Raw genomic sequence first — 18,229 nt, forward strand, 5'->3', positions numbered from 1 at the left:
CAAGTAAGATTGCCTTCCATAAACACGGTTTTAACAGTGAGTCTGTAAGTGGCTGTGGAGGCCAATTCTGGATCCACATATCCTTCCACAGTGGGGACATAGGTTGATCACGGTGAGGGCTTGCCAAGCGTGCCTTCCTCTTAGCACGTTTCTCCCTTTCATCCTGAGTTTGAGTGTCTTCAAAGTTCATGACACCTTTGGTAAAGGCTGTTCACCAATTGGAGTGCTCGCAGTCCAGTGTTTCCCAGTTGTCGGTGTTTATACTACACTTTTTTAGATTCACCTTCAGAGAGTCTTTAAATTTCTTTTGGTGACCACCAGCATTACGCTTTTCATTTTTAAGTTCGGAATGAAGTAGTTGCTTTGGAAGACGATCATCAGGCATCCGCAAAACACGACCAGTCCAGCAAAGTTGATGTTGAAGAAAACTGGTGGTCTTTGCTTCTTCCAGTACGCTGGCATTAGTTCGCCTGTCTTCCCAAGTGATGTGTAAAAATTTTCAGAGACACCCTTGATGGAATCTTTCAAGGAGTTGGAGGTGGTGTTTAATTTGTATCTGGGGGTGGAGCAAAGGCCTTCTGTGAACCATGAATGCAAATATGGCGGCAAGCAGCAGGCTCTGCCTCCCTTTGTGCATGTCTTCAAATGCAGATCTGTGTGTATGCCCAGTGCTCCACATGGCCAGGTACCCTGGAAAGGCAGTGTTCCCAGTTGCATGGAGCGATGCATATCACCTGCGTGACATCGTTGCAGGGCATTTATTTGCATACTTCTGCAGAGCCTGACCCTGTGTGTCCCTTGTCAATGCAGAGAATTTTGCCTTGTGTCAAAACGGTTTTCGTAGCTCATGATTCCACTATTGGAAAAGAAGGAGAAGCAGAATTCTCCCCAGTCGCTGTTTCTCTGTGCCCCAAATGATTTTATAAGCCTGTAAGATTTGCTTTCTTTGGCTGGTACTCCATGTGTGCCTCGCTTTTGGAACCGGAATTTTGCTCTTTGATTCTGTAACATTTTAGTATGTAAATAAGTTCTGCTTGCGAGCGTTATAATTTATTATTCCTGCTCGATTTCTGGAATTAATACTGCTGCCACCAAAGAGGCTGATCAGCCCTGGATATTGCCAAGCCCTCCAGAAACATTCCTGGTGTTGTATCATCCTTGGTTGTTGTTTTTTTTTTACTCTTCATGCTTCTTTCTGCTGCCAGCTGTTTCCACCAGAGATGCAAGCCTGCAATAAGGAAGACATTTTCCCATTGGGATAGGAGATAACAGAGGAACAGATGGTTACCATAGAGTGTCAGGAAGCAAGAACAAGTAGATGGATAAGGTGGGACAAAGGGAACATCACGAAGAGCTGGCTTTTGGCTTATGGGCACACTCTAAAGCACACTTCCTCAACCTGGTACCCTAGAAGTTTTGGGCTGCAACTCCTATCAACAGGCCAGATAGTAAATTAAAAATTATGACGTGTGCAAGGCCACTTCAGTTTTTTTCAGGCCGCTGGGGGTTACACTGGGATGCTTGCCACATTAGACATGTGAAGCGCAAATGAATTAAAACGTGCAGAAAAATTCAAGTGGGAACTTCAGCCAGTTACTGGTTAGAATCAGAGAATTGTAGAGTTGGAAGGGACCGTAAGAGTCATCTAATTCAACCCCCTGCAATGCGGGGATCTCAGCTAAAGCATCCTGGACAGATGTTCATCCAACCTCTGCTTAAAAACCCCCAAGGAAGGAGAGTCCACAACCTCCTGAGGGAGACCACTCCACTGTCAAACGGGTTCTTACTATCAGAAATTTTTTCCTGATGTTTAGTTGGAATCTGCTTTCCTATAAATTGAAGTCATTGGTTTGGGTACTACACTCCAGAGCAGGAGAAAACAAGCTTGTTCCCTCTTCCATGTGACAGCCCTTAAGACATTTGAAGGTGGCTATCCCATCTTGAGAGTCCCATGGACTGCAAGAAGATCAAACCTCTCCATTCTTAAGGAAATCAGCCCTGAGTGCTCACTGGAAAGACAGATTGTGAAGCTGAGGCTCCAATACTTTGGCCACCTCATGAGAAGAGAAGACTCCCTGGAAAAGACCCTGATGTTGGGAAAGATGGAGGGCACAAGGAGAAGGAGACGACAGAGGGCAAGATGGTTAGATAGTGTTCTCGAAGCTACCAGCATGAGTTTGACCAAACTGCGGGAGGCAGTGGAAGACAGGAGTGCCTAGCGTGCTCTGGTCCATGGGGTCACGAAGAGTCAGACATGTCTAAACGACTAAACAACAACACCAAAATCCCCTCTCCTTTTAGTCTCCTCTCTTCCAGGCTAAAGATACTCAGCTCCTTCAACTGTTCCTCATAAGGCTTCTTGGTTCTTGGCCCACTTCTCAGTCCACGTTGCACCCCAAATGTTTGTGGGAGCCAGAGCCCAAACCACATCTGGCATAAAGCATGAAGAAGCTCTTTCCTAGCTTGATACTGGTTTACTGATAAAGATCGCCGCAAATTTTTCCATTATATCCAATCTGGTGCAGAGTAATATGTTGTGGGAGTGTGAGGATTTCCACTTGCGCAATCAAACTCTCTCCCCCCACCTTCCGGCCCCCGTATCCAACCCTCCAGAACAGATTTGGGGCATGCATGGTGTATGTGTGTAATTGCATTGCACAAGTAGCAATCCTTGCACTAGTGGAACATGTTAGTTGAACACCATCCCATTTCAGCGTTTGAAACTCCCATTGTTCTAGGCACATTTTGCGACAGGGAACTTCTTTCATGTGAGCAGTTTCTGAGCTCTGGGCGCGGTACTGCACCTAAGATTCCAGCTTAAAACTGCCACCGCTGGAACGAAAGGAGGACCTTTTTCTGCCTGTCCACTTCCAGCCACTCTCTGAAGGCTGGAGAAGAGACCCTCATAAGAATATTAGGGGATGGGCAGGGGAAGCGTGGCTTTGTTTTTAGCAGGCCTCAGACCATGTGAAAAATGAAGATTTTAGCTGCAGTTTATTCATTTTCATGTGTGTATTTGTGTTTTAACATATCATTTTCAACAATTATTAAACATACTTTTATATCTTATACAATTTTTTTGACTTCCATTAATCACACCTGAAAATTTTCCAATCTTTTCACTTAATTTACATTTCTTACTTTCACTATTACATTTAAATATCATAACTAATGTCTCTCTTCTTTGCAATATTTCATATATTTCGCCTTACAAAACTTCTTGTAGTCCTACTAGCGTGACTTGTTGATTACAGTTGCTCTTCAAATAGTTCATATATTTCTTCCAATCTTCTGTAAATCTCTGGTCCCACAGATTTCAAATCCTTCCTGTCATTTTATCCAATTCTGCGTAGTCCATTAATTTTGTCTGCCAATCTGCAGTTCATTCATTTTCAGCTTTGTATTCTTGTCATAAAAAGCGCGCCTAGACATTCTGTTGCGGCTCCCATATCCTAGGTTTAAGATGCCATTTAACTCCTAGCTTTGATATCTCAGTTTCTAACACTGCCCAGTTCACCAAATGCATGGACCATTTCCTCGCTAAAGCCGTGAGGCTCTGAACACAATCCCGTTAAAACACTGTGTACTACCAAAGGTACTCTTTGAGCACTTGGTGGCTTAGGGTATGCTCTCATGCGTCTAGCTTCGAGCCGGCCACATGTAGTGACAACTGCCAAGCTGTCGCTAGGCGAAACATTTCTCACGTATCTGAGGACAGCAAATGGAGACAAATGTGGAGGCAAGTGTTGGCCCCGGCTTGCAGAAGACTTAACCTGCCCAAATAGTGTGGGATTCCTGCACTGCGAGGAAACAGCACAAGACACGAAGGTTCTCATGTTACAAGGCTGGCGAGTCGGCATGTTCCTGCTAATAGTGGCGTGAGGGACTCTGTAGCCTCTCAGTGACCCCGAGCGAGTTAGTAAGGGTGTCTAGAACACCCAATCCCTTCTTTGTACTGACAGGAGGGTTATCTTAGGACAGCCACTCAGGGAATGACAACTAAATTGCCACAAGCGTGCAGCTGTTTGTGTCAGAGTGCCGGCACACCAACACACAAAAATGGAAGTGCTTAGGAGCACAGCAAGCTGCCTTGCTGGAGGTATTTTAGCAGAGGTTGGGTGGCCATCCGCCATGGATGCTTTCGTTGCGATGCCTGCCTTGTGGGGGTTGGACTAGATGACCCTTGGCACCCCTTCCATTTCTACAGTTCTGTGATTCTATGAGTCACATAGAGCAGCGCACGGAAATGCCATTTACCTTCCTGCTGGAGTGGTACCTATTTATCTACTTGCACTTTGATGTGCTTTCGAACTGCTAGGTTGGCAGGAGCAGGGACCGAGCAACGGGAGCTCACCCCATCACGGGGATTCGAACCGCCAACCTTCTGATCGGCAAGTCCTAGGCTCTGTGGTTTAACCCACAGCGCCACCTGCATCCCTTGCCTTTCCCCTACCTTGAAGCTATTTGCATTTCTAAACACCGGTCTGTACCTCAAATCTAGCTGGACGATCCTGGCTGCAGGTAAGCTTGAAAAAGAAAGTAAGCGAGTTTCACCATCATGATGTGAATCCTCTGCAAGTTACAGTACTTGAGGAACTGAGGACTCCTTGCCAATTCCAGCGTGGGCTGATCTGATCCCAGACTAGTGTATGAATTGAAACTCGGTTATCCCTTAGATCCATTAGCGGTTCCCAATTGGTGGTCCGTGGACTGGCTGCTATATAAACAAGCAGATCAGTGATTCCTAACACTCTGGTTGTTTTGACAGCATTCTCAGCTTTAAAAAAAAGGGGGGGGACCAAAATGCATTTCAAATGTGTGTTGCAAGAGAGAATACTTTCAGGAATGCAGTGCCTTGAGTGACAATATTCCGATGCAGATTTAGTTGTGGGTTTAAAATGTACTCAGGTTAATGCAGAAATGTGGGGTGGGGTGGGGTGAGAGACACATGCAGAGAGGACATGGGCAGGAAATGGACTTATTCCATCCTTATCAAGCTTTAAGCATGAGCCATGGGTCTACATCTCCTTGAGTCCCATCAGGGGAACAGTGGTACCTCGGGTTACAGACGCTTCAGGTTACAGACGCTTCAGGTTACAGACTCCGCTAACCCAGAAATAGTACCTTGGGTTAAGAACTTTGCTTCAGGATGAGAACAGAAATCGTGCTCCGGCAGCACGACAGGAGCAGGAGGCCCCATTAGCTAAAGTGGTACCTCAGGTTAAGAACAGTTTGAGGTTAAGAATGGTCCTCCGGAACGAATTAAGTACTTAACCCGAGGTAGCACTGTATAAGTAAAAATAATAATAATAATAATAATAATAATAATAATAATAATAATAATAATAATAATAAATAATGTTTCTTCTTGATCCCCATATTCCTGCAACTCCACAAGTCTATGATACTCAACATGCTGGAAAACGCTGCGTTTGTTTTGGATTTTTAGCTCTCCTGCGCCCTCTGCTGGGAAGTGCTGGTCCTTGAATGCACACACCCTGTTGAGATGGACCTTTTACCTGGCAAAGCCTCTCCATCTGGCTAATCTTCAGGTGAACTCTCTCACCGAGAGCTGAAAGCTCTGAGCTCATACAGTTCCCTGCAGTATATCAATTGTTCATCAACTTCTGAATGGCCCTGCTTGTTGAAGGGTTAAAAAACAAACCCCAAAAAGCACTGCTACATGAGTAACAAGTGTTTTGGGTTTCTCTCATGGTACTAAACCCATGTGCAAAAATGCCTTGTGGCTTTCCCCCCTTATCTTCTGAATGCAACATCAACTGCTTTTAATTGAATTGGCTCAGCTGGACCACTAAAGAAACATGAGTCCAAATGATTCTTTGGCTGTCTTTTCTCCTGCTGATCCTTTCCTTCCTTTTATCATCTTCTTCTAACATCAGCACATGATAAAGTATGTTGAAAATGAGCTGTATTCTAGGATTCTGTGTTATAAATCAAGCACTGCCAGGAGTTGTTTTAGTTTTCCAGTGTATTTATCCATAAACAATTTGGTGTGCCACGAGAACATTTTTATTCTGAAAGTGTGGCTCAGAGAAATAAGTTTGAGAACCACTGTATTAAACTAGTGTTTTATGTGAACACACATCAGGCTGGTACCTGCTGCTCTGCTTCTGTTGCAGTGTTGATGAAGCAAGAGTATCTGTGGAGAACAGGATGATGCCAGACTTAGAAAAGCCTTTGGTCAGACTCGTCTTACATACTTCTGCTCAAAGAGCTCAAGGGACAATTATTGCAATTACTTTCTGTAATGAGCTGGCCTCTCTCTGTTTCTGCAGAGCTGAAGCCCAATAGTGTCAGATTTGCAAATGAATTCTGACCCAGCGGCTTGATGGGAGAGGTTGCGGGCTCCCTTTCCTTGGAAGGTTTCAAGAAAAGGAACAGGAGGTATGACGCATGGTCAGCCAGCTGGCTGAGAGGCCGAGCTGGTTCCTCAGAGCAGTTTCCGCCGTGAGCCTATCAAATTTGAACCAAGATGTGGCAAAGGTTTGCTGCTCCCAGTTTCCCTTTGAGTACAGACAGCTGCAAATGCTGTTAAGAGGTGTAAGAAAAGGAAAGAAATTACACTTTCATGGTAGACCTCCCTTTGGATTTTTGTTGTGACCTGGCTAGGCCCGCACACATATCCTCTGTAACAGAAGGGCTATGGCATTTGAGGGAACCCTTCCCGTATTGACTTGCCTACCACAGAATCTCAGTTGAGCAACAGAACATTCTGGTCCATCCTCTGTCCTCAAAGGTGTGTATGGCTGTGTCTCTTAGCCTGTAGAAACCCTCAGGCTTTGTGACATGCAGCCCCAGGTGGGAGACTTCCTTACTAAAAGGAGGCAATTAGTTAGAGACCTCAGTTGGTAGAGATGAAACCTGTCTGTTCAAAGGGTGTTATGGTGGAACAGTGCCTGAGAGCCCTGTGGTCTGGAGTCACGCTTTTAAGTTTACTTATTAAAATTACCTACGTGAGTTTGTGATGACGCAGTCAGTCAGATTGCAGAACAATTAGCAAACTCTTTGGATTAGTTAGCATATTATTCAGGAAGAAAGTCGATGTACCCATTCCATGTTGACAAAGTTAAACAAGATTAAATCACGCCTCAGAAGTTCAGACCAGCACCTTTCCTAACAGTCCTGTCACTTGTTGTGTTGTTTAGTCGTGTCTGACTCTTCGTGACCCCATGGACCAGAGCACACCAGGCACTCCTGTCTTCCACTGCCTCCCGCAGTTTGGTCAAACTCATGCTGGTAGCTTCGAGAACACTGTCCAACCATCTCGTCCTCTGTCGTCCCCTTCTCCTTGTGCCCTCCATCTTTCCCAACATCAGGGTCTTTTCCAGGGAATCTTCTCTTCTCATGAGGTGGCCAAAGTATTGGAGCCTCAGCTTCGGGATCTGTCCTTCCAGTGAGCATTCAGGGCTGATTTCCTTCAGAATGGATAGGTTTGATCTTCTTGCAGTCCATGGGACTCTCAAGCGTCTCCTCCAGCACCATAATTCAGAAGCATCAGTTCTTCAGCAATCAGCCTTCTTTTTGGTCCAGCTCTCACTTCCATACATCACTACTAGAAAAACCTTGGCTTTAACTATATGGACCTTTGTGGGCAAGGTGATGTCACTATCAACTTCCAAGTTCAATGGCGCTCCAGGAAATACTTGCTTCTCATCTAATCGTTTCGCCACCTTTAGATAAGTGTCACGGCTTTTGCAAGGAAACCTTGAATAATATACTTTGATCCAATCTCGTCTGCTTGATGCAACCTCCAGTTTAAGTGAAATTGACTTATATAGCAGATACTGCAACTGGGACCTTCTGAATACCAAGCAGGGAATCTACTATTGTGAAACCCTCCCTCTAATGCCAACTTCTTGTCCCGTTCATTCTCCTTTAGGTTGGTACATTCAGGACCCGGGAAAGGCTCCCCCCAGGCCGGGATGGATTTGTCCTTTGCTACCCGTACGGGTACGCGGCAAGGAATCGAAAGCCATCTCTTCAGGACAGAGACCGGCAGGGACCTCTCGCTGTGGACGCGGAGCATAGTTCAGGGTTGCCACAACGCTGCGGAACTCTCAATGGAAATCACTACCGGTGAGCCAAAGCCATAGGGCCACAGTCGGCAACTAACCTTTGAAATCGGGGTAGGGAACCCACAGCTCCCCAGCAGCCATGACCCCCTAGGTGGGAGAAGAGGGCACCATATTGCTTACCTCAGGTCTGTTTGCTGTCCAAATGGCCAAGGGGTGCTGAAGGTCCCTTTGTCTGCTATATCCAGGAGTGAGCAAAACGAAGGGTTCTCTCACAATGTACAGTGGTACCTCAGGTTACAGACGCTTCAGGTTACAGACTCCGCTAACTCAGAAATAGTACCTCGGGTTAAGAACTTTGCTTCAGGATGAGAACAGAAATCGCGCGGCAGCGGGAGACCTCATTAGCTAAAGTGGTACCTCAGGTTAATAACAGTTTCAGGTTAAGAACAGAGCTCCATAACGAATTAAGTTCTTAACCCGAGGTACCACTGTATGCTGCTATTCGCACTAGGGAGAAGTGTGTTTTGAGAGCCTTTTGCTCTGTTCACGCAGAGCTGAATTATATAATCGAGGAGAACTCTCGAGTTCAGGAGTTCTGCTGCAAGCCACAGAGGCTGGGCTTATGGGGTGGGCTCCCAGACCCGCAGTTGCCATAAGGAAGACTACGATACGACACGATAATCTTTATTGTCATTGTCCCATACAGAACAACCAAATTGAAAAAATCTACATCAGACATTCAAAAACCAACAAGCCTGCTATCCCAACTATCCCAGCCTGGTTAGCCCCCTAAAAACTCTGATACCCCATAATTGAATACAATATACTCACATAGAGACTACTTTACACTGCGTTTAAAACCAAAATCGCAATTGGATAGAAACTGTTTCTCAGGCGGCTGGTCCTAGTCTTTATAACCCTGTAGCTTCTTCCAGAAGGCAGAAGCTGAAAGAGATCATTTCCGGGGTGCGCACTATCCTGCACTATCTCTGCAGCTTTCTTATAGCACCTGGAAGCATAGATTTGATCCAAGGTGGGAAGAGTGCACCCAGTTATTCTCTCTGCAGCCTTTACAACCTTGGACAGCGTTGTTTTTTCCTTCACCGTGCAGTTCACAGACCAGGTGATTCCTGGTTTGTGTCCCAGCTATTGTGAGCCAAGGCGCCTGTCACAGAAATTTTGCCTGGCTAGGAACAATTTGCAGGTTCAGAGAGCCTATTAACCCCCCATGCTTTTAATTATTACTATTATATACAGCTGCAGTCGGTATTACTTCCTGCCTTCCAGGTATCTTCTCGGTTCCTGCTGATGCCCAGCCACATATGCTGAAATATTAGTGCTACGCTGTTTTCCTGCTTGCAGTTATCGGAGTCTGTTTTCAGTTGTCATGGAGCCAATTAGTTCCCCCTTCCCCAAGCTTCTCTGCAAGCTAGAACCAAAATATTCAAAAGCCTTGAAATAGGCTTGTGACCCATTAACTATTACCAACTCGTGTGTGTTTTTCTCTTCAGCTTGCACCTACAAAAGCCAGGAATGCCGATTGACCATTCATTACGAACATGGATTCTCCCTCGCAGCTGAACCCCAAGATGGTGCCTTCCCCAAAACCATTCTACAGTTTCCCTACGAGAAGCTAAAAATGTCCTCGGACGATGGGATTCGGATGCTTTACTTAGACTTTGGAGGAAAGGAAGGAGAAATTGTAAGATTTTTATTTTTGCATTGTGAATATAGGTTGTTGTCATTTGTAGCATCTGATCCTTCGATAAACGTTTTGTTACTGGGTGACAGTGATTGTGCAGCGCTGTGCTGCGAATTAGGTGCTTAGGAATTTGGAAAGTCTTTGAAAAAGCAGGTGTCATGTCACAATTCCTAGTAATCGGGAGACAGCTCCTTGCAGGCCTGAAGGTAGATATGCAAGGCTATGTGTACGCTACAGGTTTTTTTAAAGATGGAGTTTCTGATCCTGAGCAACACAAATTTTGCAGCAAGAATATCTGCCGCTTATATAAAATATACAAAACCAAATACGCACAGCTTTCGCTTGATTGAAGTATTTATAGGCCTACCATATAGCAAAGTAATTTAAGTCACAGGTTTAATGTGCATTACCATTGCACAGGGCCAGTGAACAACCTAGAGGGAGAAACGATGGAGCTTGACTGCAAAGTTCCCATTATCTTTTCCTGGAAAATGAATGGGGATAGCTCAGCTAGGGGAATCCCATTTCTAAGCACACACTCATTTTCAGCTTAGGACAATTCATCTCCTCTTTATCCATAGTCAGATGGGCAAATGCTCCCACAAAGGGTAGGAGTCTAATGTCCTATTCCTTTACTTTGAAACCGGCTACTGGAGGTGCACCTAAGGTTAGCTTCTCCCCCACCACCTTGCTCCAACTACCGAAAGATCAGCAAAAACAAGGATCAGCTGCATAGTCGGGAGAGAGAAGAGCTACATTTGACATCTCCAGCCGTTGCTTTGCAGAATTGCTTTTTTGCAGCCCTGTGGACCACCTGTCTGATTTAGCCTGCTGCATAAGTCACCTTCAAAGTGATGCTTTCAATCTAGTTTTGAGCTTACTGTAAGGATACTAATAACTCCCCTCCCCCATACGATCAAAAATAAAATTGTGGGTTGCATCGAAAGATCCCATTTCTGCTTACGGAACCATTCATTTTGTTAGCAAGGCACCTTCGGATGCAACCCAGATTTCCTTCTGTGTACATCCTTTATTGAGTCATACTTCTTCTCTCTTCTGATTTCAGCAACTGGACCTTCACTCTTGTCCAAAGCCAATTGTCTTCATCATTCATTCATTCCTTTCGGCCAAGATTACAAGACTTGGGTTGGTAGCATAAGCACAGTCTGAAGGAAGAATGGAGGAGCTGCCTGCACAATCTAAGTGGCAAGGGACATCTCGGCAACAGCAGAAGCTGCTAGGGATATATATATATATATATATATATATATATATATATATATATATATATATAAATATTCTACACAGGAGCAATGCCCACGTTTGGACCAGCTACAAAAACAGAGCACAGAAAGGAGGAAGAGTTGCCGAGACGTTCAAGAGCAGGACATTTGCTTTGACTAACACACTGCAGGGGAAACAAAACTGATGTGCTTGTAAATAAAGGAAATAAATAAATAATTGAAGGAGTAAATAGCGTAATACTACAGCGTGGCATTTCCAGTATACATAACTGTGCCTGTAGCAGTGCTAAGAGAGCAGTGGTTTCCAAGCTGGGCTCTGAGAAACTGTGGGATGCCTCAGTTAGAAAATCAGCAATGCGAGAACAGCTCCCCTGAAGTCCACCATTTTCCTTGGCGTCGCCAGCCGCAGTGGAGCAACAGTCAACTTTGGGGTGCCCCTCTCTGTTTATGTAGCATAACAACTGCTCCCCACAGATGGGGCTGGCAGTCTTTGTGGACTGTGTCTCAAAACATCCCAGAAATCTGCAGTCCATTGTGGGTGAGGAGAATCGGTTAAACACAGATGTGGGCAGGGGTTCTGAGAGTATGCAGTTTGAAAACCACTGATGAGTGAAAATAAGGGCTAGGCAGATAGACAGAAGATCTGGCGAAAAGTTGTCAAGCTCTTGTGCACCCGTGGACTTTGTCTCTGCTGAGCCATCTTTCCGTTTCCAGAAAACTCCACTTTCCTGCCATTAATGCACCAGCCAGAGTAGTTTGCTTATCCAGAAAAAGGTGGAAATGGTTTGGAAATCTAGTTCTCTGTGAACATTGCACAAAAGGGCACTATTCCCAGGTGGAGAGGTCAGACTGAGGCAGCGTTGCCAAGCCAGACCTGAGCAGGAGGAAACCTCAGAATTGCCCTTAAGTACTGTAGCTTAAGGGTTACAATGGCCACATGTAACATTCAGCTGTAGAAGCTGCTGTGCCCGTTCAATTAATAAATCCAAGCTAACTTTCGTAAAATGGTGTTGCTCAGTAATAACGTGTGGTGAGAGAAACAGTCTACATGAAATTATGTGATGCATTTCAAATCTTTTACTCTAAAGACATTGAAGGCAGCAAAGATCCTTCTGGAAGAATTTTCAGATGGGGAGGCTCATTTTGAATTGAGCTTCGGCTAAAGGTCCTTCAGTGGTGATGCTTTCTGCTGATAGGCTTCCCATGAGCCAAGGCACAAGGGAAAGGTTCTTTAATTCCTTCCTTCCCAGCAACAAGCTTTGGCAACCCTATATTATGCCATCTCACTCCCATTTGCTGGCTTCTTGACCCAAGTATAGATCTGAACAGCTGCGGTGTAAGAACACCAGCAGCACTCGGGAGAAGCCAATCGCCATGGCAAAGTACCGTTTTATTGGGCTGGAGCAGACCCAGGAAAGCGGGTGGACTTAATTCATGACTAACTTGTCCATTGATGTCAATGGGTCTCCTCTGAGTATGACTTGGTTGGATATGACCCACAAAGAATCCTGCTTGAATGCAGTCTTCCAAATGCATCAACACTAAAACCCTATCTTGTACACACACACACACACACACAAAGAGGCAGAAAATGTGATCGGGAGACCCTGAGCTGGTGGCTTTCAGTATAACAATTATCCTTATTATTCATGCTTCCTGGAACACTGCTCATTTTTTCGATGTTGATTCCCTCTGACAGACAAAAGGGAGCTCAGTTGTGTTTCATTTTAATTGTGTTCCCTGGAAGTGGGGCACGGCAACAAAATCTCTTTTCAGAGTTATTTTTGTACATGGGGGGAAATACATTGTTTTATATACAGAAGATACCGAACGGGATCAGTATTACGGTGCAGATCTTAACCATGGCTAACGGAACAAATGTTGCTAAGCACATCATGCACTTAACTTCATCCAGAACTGAGCATTAAGCCAGAGTTTCCTAACCAGGGTTTGAAGCTAATAATAAAACCCTGGTTATAGAGTATTTGCTTAGTATTAATAACAGCTGTGCCTGATACTGGTGTAATTGTTATTGACGGTAAATACAGGCTTGGTGCAGGCAGGGGAGGGAAAATACTGAAGCCCTTGAGAAGAGAGGGATATGATAATAGCGGTCTTCCATAAAGACCCCTTTCTGTCAATGTAGTATTTCTCTGATCTAGAGCCCCATGTGCGCACAGAAGACTCTATGGGCTTCCATGTTTCACTTGAATGGACTTAGGAGTGGAATACATCCAGGGGTAGGTCTCGTTCCTGCATTTAAAGCATAGGAACACCTTTGCAGGTAAGAGATCTCCGTAAGTGGAATAAGGGTGTCCATGTCAGTTGAAGGATGATAGAGGGATATATGAGGCTGGGCTGGATTTTTTTCCTTTTGTGAAAAATAAAGGAACATGCAAATATACAGATGGAGAGCCATCAATCCATGCACTTGCCAACATCACACAAAATACAAGTCCTTTGTTCAATACAACTGAAATTGCAAAGGGAGAGTGTTTACGGATTTGAATGACAGAAAATAACCCAGAATTACTGTGTATTGTAGGGAAAGTAAATGCATGTGTAAATTATACTGTCCTTAAACACTTTTTAAAAAATCACTGGAATGTTAAAGATATACCTTCATTGTAAATAATCAGAATTTATCTGTTAGTTATCAATTAATAAATAACACAGTATGTCATGTAATTTACGGTGCTCAGATTACAATATAAAGAATAAGCGAATAATTTGCAAAGAGAAAAAAATGTTATATATTTATAGACAAATTAAATACAGATTTTGGATCGACTCATATTTGGTTGGAGTTGATAGAACAAATTATACGGCGCTACTCAAGATTTGTAAGAATTTAGTTTAAAATATTTATATTTTAGAGGAAAAAATACTATATTTAATAAAAAATTCATTTACTGGAGTTTTTGTGGGGTTATATTTTATATGAAAAGAAGAGAATGCTCTGAGAAAGCATTATAGTTACATTCAGTGACGCTGGCTTGATTAACCCCAGTGGAATTTCTACAACTGAGTTTTGGCTTGATAGCAGCAATTATTCTAGCTAAGTCTCCTTTTACAATTTTCTCCCTTGAATCTTCTGAAACTGGTTGAAACTTATTGTGCACATCTTTGCTGTGACTGAGGCATTCTGGTTCATCTTGGTTCATCTATGGGGGTCAGCAGTGAGGACTAGAGGAAGAATATTCCTCCTGGTGGCCTTTTGGTCCAGGGTTTTTCAACAAAAGCCACTGTTCTTGACACTTAATTTGTTATCAAGCGCAAGAGGGTTTTGTCTATCTTGTAAAACTTTTATGGCTAGTTGGTTAACCACAAGGAAGGTACTGACAGAGTTATGCGCCTAGTAAATCAGGCAAACAGGAAAAGAAGATAACGCTGTCAACCACTTAGAAACCTGGCTTTTTATTTTCTAAATAAAAAAAAGTTGTACAAGCCGCAAATATAAAAAAAAGCATAGAAGATTTGATTGTGTTATTTATACAGTTGGAAATAATACTTGTGTGTGTGTGTGTATATACATATACACAGAGAGAGATATATACACATAAGGCTCAATTCAAAGCCATTTTTTTAAATGTCAGAGATCTTTGAGGGTATTACACTGCAGGAATCACTGGTTTAAGGGACTTCCACAATGTAACAAGGCACTCCCACGCTGTCCACTTAATGTGCTGTGCTTGCTCAAAATTGCCATCCTGGAATAGCAATGGTTTTAGCACATGTCATTTCTCCTTGCTCTTGTCTAAAACCCATTCAATGACCTGTAAAACACATCCCAAGAAATGCACTTAGAATTAAAAATGAACATAAAGAGGTGTAAAATGATGCAATACAGAAATGTTGAATCTAATTAATACTGGGGCAGTTCTTTATAATTCAAGGATCTTCAAAGAAAATGATAGCCAACAACTCTTACCAAACTCTGAATTCGCAAAACAAAGGCAGATATTCTGCTGGGCAAACAAACCATTTTACAGGTCACATTCCACAAATTAATACTAAGGGGACAATTTGGTCATCTTACAGACTCATCCAGCAGCCCAATGAAGCCGCTATTTGAGGCAATTCAATCTAGATAACCCTGAGAACCACTTTGATAAGCCAAGCCAAGCCTCAGTGCTATTTGTAATATTCTCCAGTACAGAAAACATAATCTGGACACATGCACAGGTAAGAGAATCTCACCTGTTTAACATTGCTGGTTGCAGCTTTCTTCATTTCATCAAATAGTCCCCTAGATGTTTTCAGATCCTAAATAAGAACCATATTGCATCACAAGCGGAAACCTTAATGGATTGCAGTGTTAGATTTAAGGTTAGCAAGAAGGAATAGATGTATTAATATTCTGGAAAACAAAGCACTACTGTAACACCAAAATGCATAAACTTTAATGGATGACAGCTGGCCTGTAGTTCATAAAAGCTTATGCCATAATAAATGAGTTACTTTTTAAGGTGATACAAGCCTCTTTGATTATTATTTTTATCACAAAGAGACCAACACAGCTATCCCACTGAAAATGGCAACAAATGGTAGTAAAAGCTGTACTGAACATTTCCTAATTTTGATATTCCACAGCCAAACGAACTAGTAAAATTAAAATTAAAAATCCCCAATGCTCAGTGTTTTTATTTCTTTTTACTTCCCTGGCTAGTGAGTCCTCTTAGAATATTTTTGCATCTTGTCTTTGCACTCCTCTCATTTGTCCACATTGCTATTGAAGCCAATTTGCTATTTCAACCCCCAGATTTTGTGTGTGAGCATTCCTGAAATCATTGTGCCAGGTGCGGTGTTGTGATGCAACGTGGGTGACCTATGCAATGAAACACTAGCATGGGCAAATGGGGCAGAGCAGGGCTGAGGACTGTTAAAAGCACAGGTGGAGGAAAATGGCACAGAGGATAGTATTCAAGCAATGTGAATTTGATTGCAGCAAGTGCACAGAAACCGCCACTTTAATAGAATGAAAAAGGACACCGAACAAGGCACTTTGGCTCATCCCTATCAGAAGTGCGTAATACTCTTAATCTCAGGGTACCTTCCAACTCTACAATTCTATGATTCTAAGTCGATAAAAAGAAGGCCAGTTTGAGGGCAGAATACCGTACTTTTCCGTGTATAAGACTTGGTTCTTTTCTTTAAAAATAATGCTAAAATGTGGGGGTCGTCTTATGCATGGATAGTGCATAGGGTGGACGTTTGATTGGTTGCTGCTGTGGCTGTCAGCAGCTATTGGGTGTGTTATTGGTTGCTGCGTTGTTGTTGATAGGCTGACGCTGTGGCAATCGGGCAGGTGATTGGCAGATTCTGCAGATTCTTGGATGCGTGCGGGTGAGCGATTTTCTGCTCCCCCCCCCCAAAAAAAAACCCTGAACAACTCTGTGCCATCTCCCTCCATTTTTTAAATTTGAGTTCCCAAATTTCTTATACATGGAAAAGTATGGTAAATCACACAGGCCACTCTTCCTTGTTAACATATCAAACCATAGCACAATCACACACTGCTCTGCGCATGTGGAAGCTGGAGAAAAGTACCTTTAGATAATACTTGGATATCTCAAACAGACGCTGGCTGCACGCCGCAAAGCATTTGTGATCTTCAGCAATGCCGTGCTCCTTGAGGGTTTTCGCCACCACCTCCTTCAGCATCTTGAAGAAAAGCATTGGCAATGGATTGCACTTCTGAGGCCCAACACCCCACTTTCAAATCCACATTTTTTTATCGGAGCAAAACCATGCTACTAACGAAGGGGCCTGGGCACCAGCATTTCTCAGCTCAGCCCTGCTATATAGTCAGTGCCTGCAGCATTTCACAGGTAACACATCTAAACGAAATTTAGGCTGACGATCCGCTCAAAAGGAAGCTGCAAAGATCAAAGCTGCCTGATGAATATAAACTCTATGTTGCATGTGGACACCTACACACATTTTGCTGCAATCGTATCTTTGCAGGCTTAGGTGCCAGACTAAAACATGATAGACGTCCCAGTGAAAGATGTAATTATGACGTGACCCCCTCATGCTAGAGCAAGTAACAAAACTTGTTCCAATTCTTTTTTTATTTGAACAAGCAAACAGATCGCTTGTTTACCTACCTCACAGGAATATGAATAAAATATTCATATTGTCCTTTGAAGATGAAACACTAGCTGCTAGGCATTAAAAAAAATAAAAAAAAAATTCACATACACACACAACATCCTTGTTTGGATTTTTATTTAGTTGTTGTTGTTTTATCCTCTTTTAATGTCTCCCCCCCCCCCTTTGACTAATTACTTAAGCTGACAGTTCCCTGTACTGAAACTATTCTCCATCTAGGGATAAAACGGATATTGTCTTCTGCTGCCTAAGTGCATAAACAAGCATTTCCCAGAGCTTAAGAAACTGTGCCCTAACTCTGTAATACGAACTATTTATAATGCGGTGCTATTGCTCACCGCTCAGAACAAAACTAAAATACACATATCCTTGGGGCATGTGCAGAGTACAAGCGGAACTGAGTTTCTTGGCAACAGGATCAGCATGGGAATTTGAAGAAGAGACTCAAAAGTCTGGCTAAAGAGGATGGCAAGTAATTTGTTGTATTTATGGGTCTAATCTTCGCCCTGCCTTATTCAATCTAGGGACAGCAAAAGCAAAGACAGAACTTCATTTTTAGCTATCCGGAAAAAGTTATTTACCCGTGTATGCTTCTGAGATCTCGATTCCCTTGTGGGCTTCGGTGTTTCTGGCTTTCCCCCACACCTCTGGCTTGCTGAGCTGCTCTTTAGGGCGACTTTATGCATCCGACTGTGAGACTGTTTCACAGCTACTGAAGGCAGAGAGACTGAAATCTCCTGGCATTGACTTGTGACAACTCCTGAATGGCGACTCCCGCTGCTTCCACTTGCCTGGGACAAGAGAGAATCTGTGCTTTCAGATTTCCGCAACCTAGAAAGAAGAGTTGAGGGAACAAAACAGATGTTAAGATTATTCTGTTCTGTGCGCGGCTCGATTTGTCATTAAAACACCTCAGATCATGTCAGACGCCAGCAATTAGAAATTATTCATCTGAAACAGGAGAGAAAACATAACACATTTCTGCATCTGATCTTTCATCCAATCTGGCAGTGAGTTATCTAAACAGAACCAGTTTGGTGGGGCGTGACCCTCACTCAGCATCTTGCATCACGCAGCCCTATGGAGCTCAAGCAAAAATGCCTTTGGCTCCTGTTTCAACATATTCAAAGCTA

General features: G+C 43.4%; 2 protein-coding genes across 2 annotated transcripts in view; one reads left to right on the plus strand and one right to left on the minus strand.

The window, feature by feature from the left end:
• Positions 1-13,899, plus strand: part of SNTB1 (syntrophin beta 1) — a 108,127-nt gene extending 94,228 nt beyond the window's left edge. Inside the window, exons 5-7 of the mRNA XM_081918849.1 lie at positions 7,901-8,097; positions 9,548-9,738; positions 10,805-13,899. Of these exons, the coding sequence (XP_081774975.1) occupies positions 7,901-8,097; positions 9,548-9,738; positions 10,805-10,897 (481 nt within the window). The 3' untranslated portion in view covers positions 10,898-13,899. The remainder of the gene's footprint in view (positions 1-7,900; positions 8,098-9,547; positions 9,739-10,804) is intronic.
• Positions 13,900-14,378: 479 nt separating this feature from the next.
• MTBP (MDM2 binding protein) overlaps positions 14,379-18,229 on the minus strand; it is a 33,915-nt gene continuing 30,064 nt past the window's right edge. The window contains exons 19-22 of the mRNA XM_081918725.1: positions 17,678-17,927; positions 16,533-16,646; positions 15,183-15,248; positions 14,379-14,758 (exon numbers count right to left, since the gene is read on the minus strand). Of these exons, the coding sequence (XP_081774851.1) occupies positions 14,720-14,758; positions 15,183-15,248; positions 16,533-16,646; positions 17,678-17,927 (469 nt within the window). The 3' untranslated portion in view covers positions 14,379-14,719. The remainder of the gene's footprint in view (positions 14,759-15,182; positions 15,249-16,532; positions 16,647-17,677; positions 17,928-18,229) is intronic.

Source organism: Podarcis melisellensis (genome assembly GCF_964234715.1).
Source record: "Podarcis melisellensis genome assembly, chromosome: 7".
In the NCBI taxonomy this organism is placed as follows: Eukaryota; Metazoa; Chordata; class Lepidosauria; order Squamata; family Lacertidae; genus Podarcis; species Podarcis melisellensis.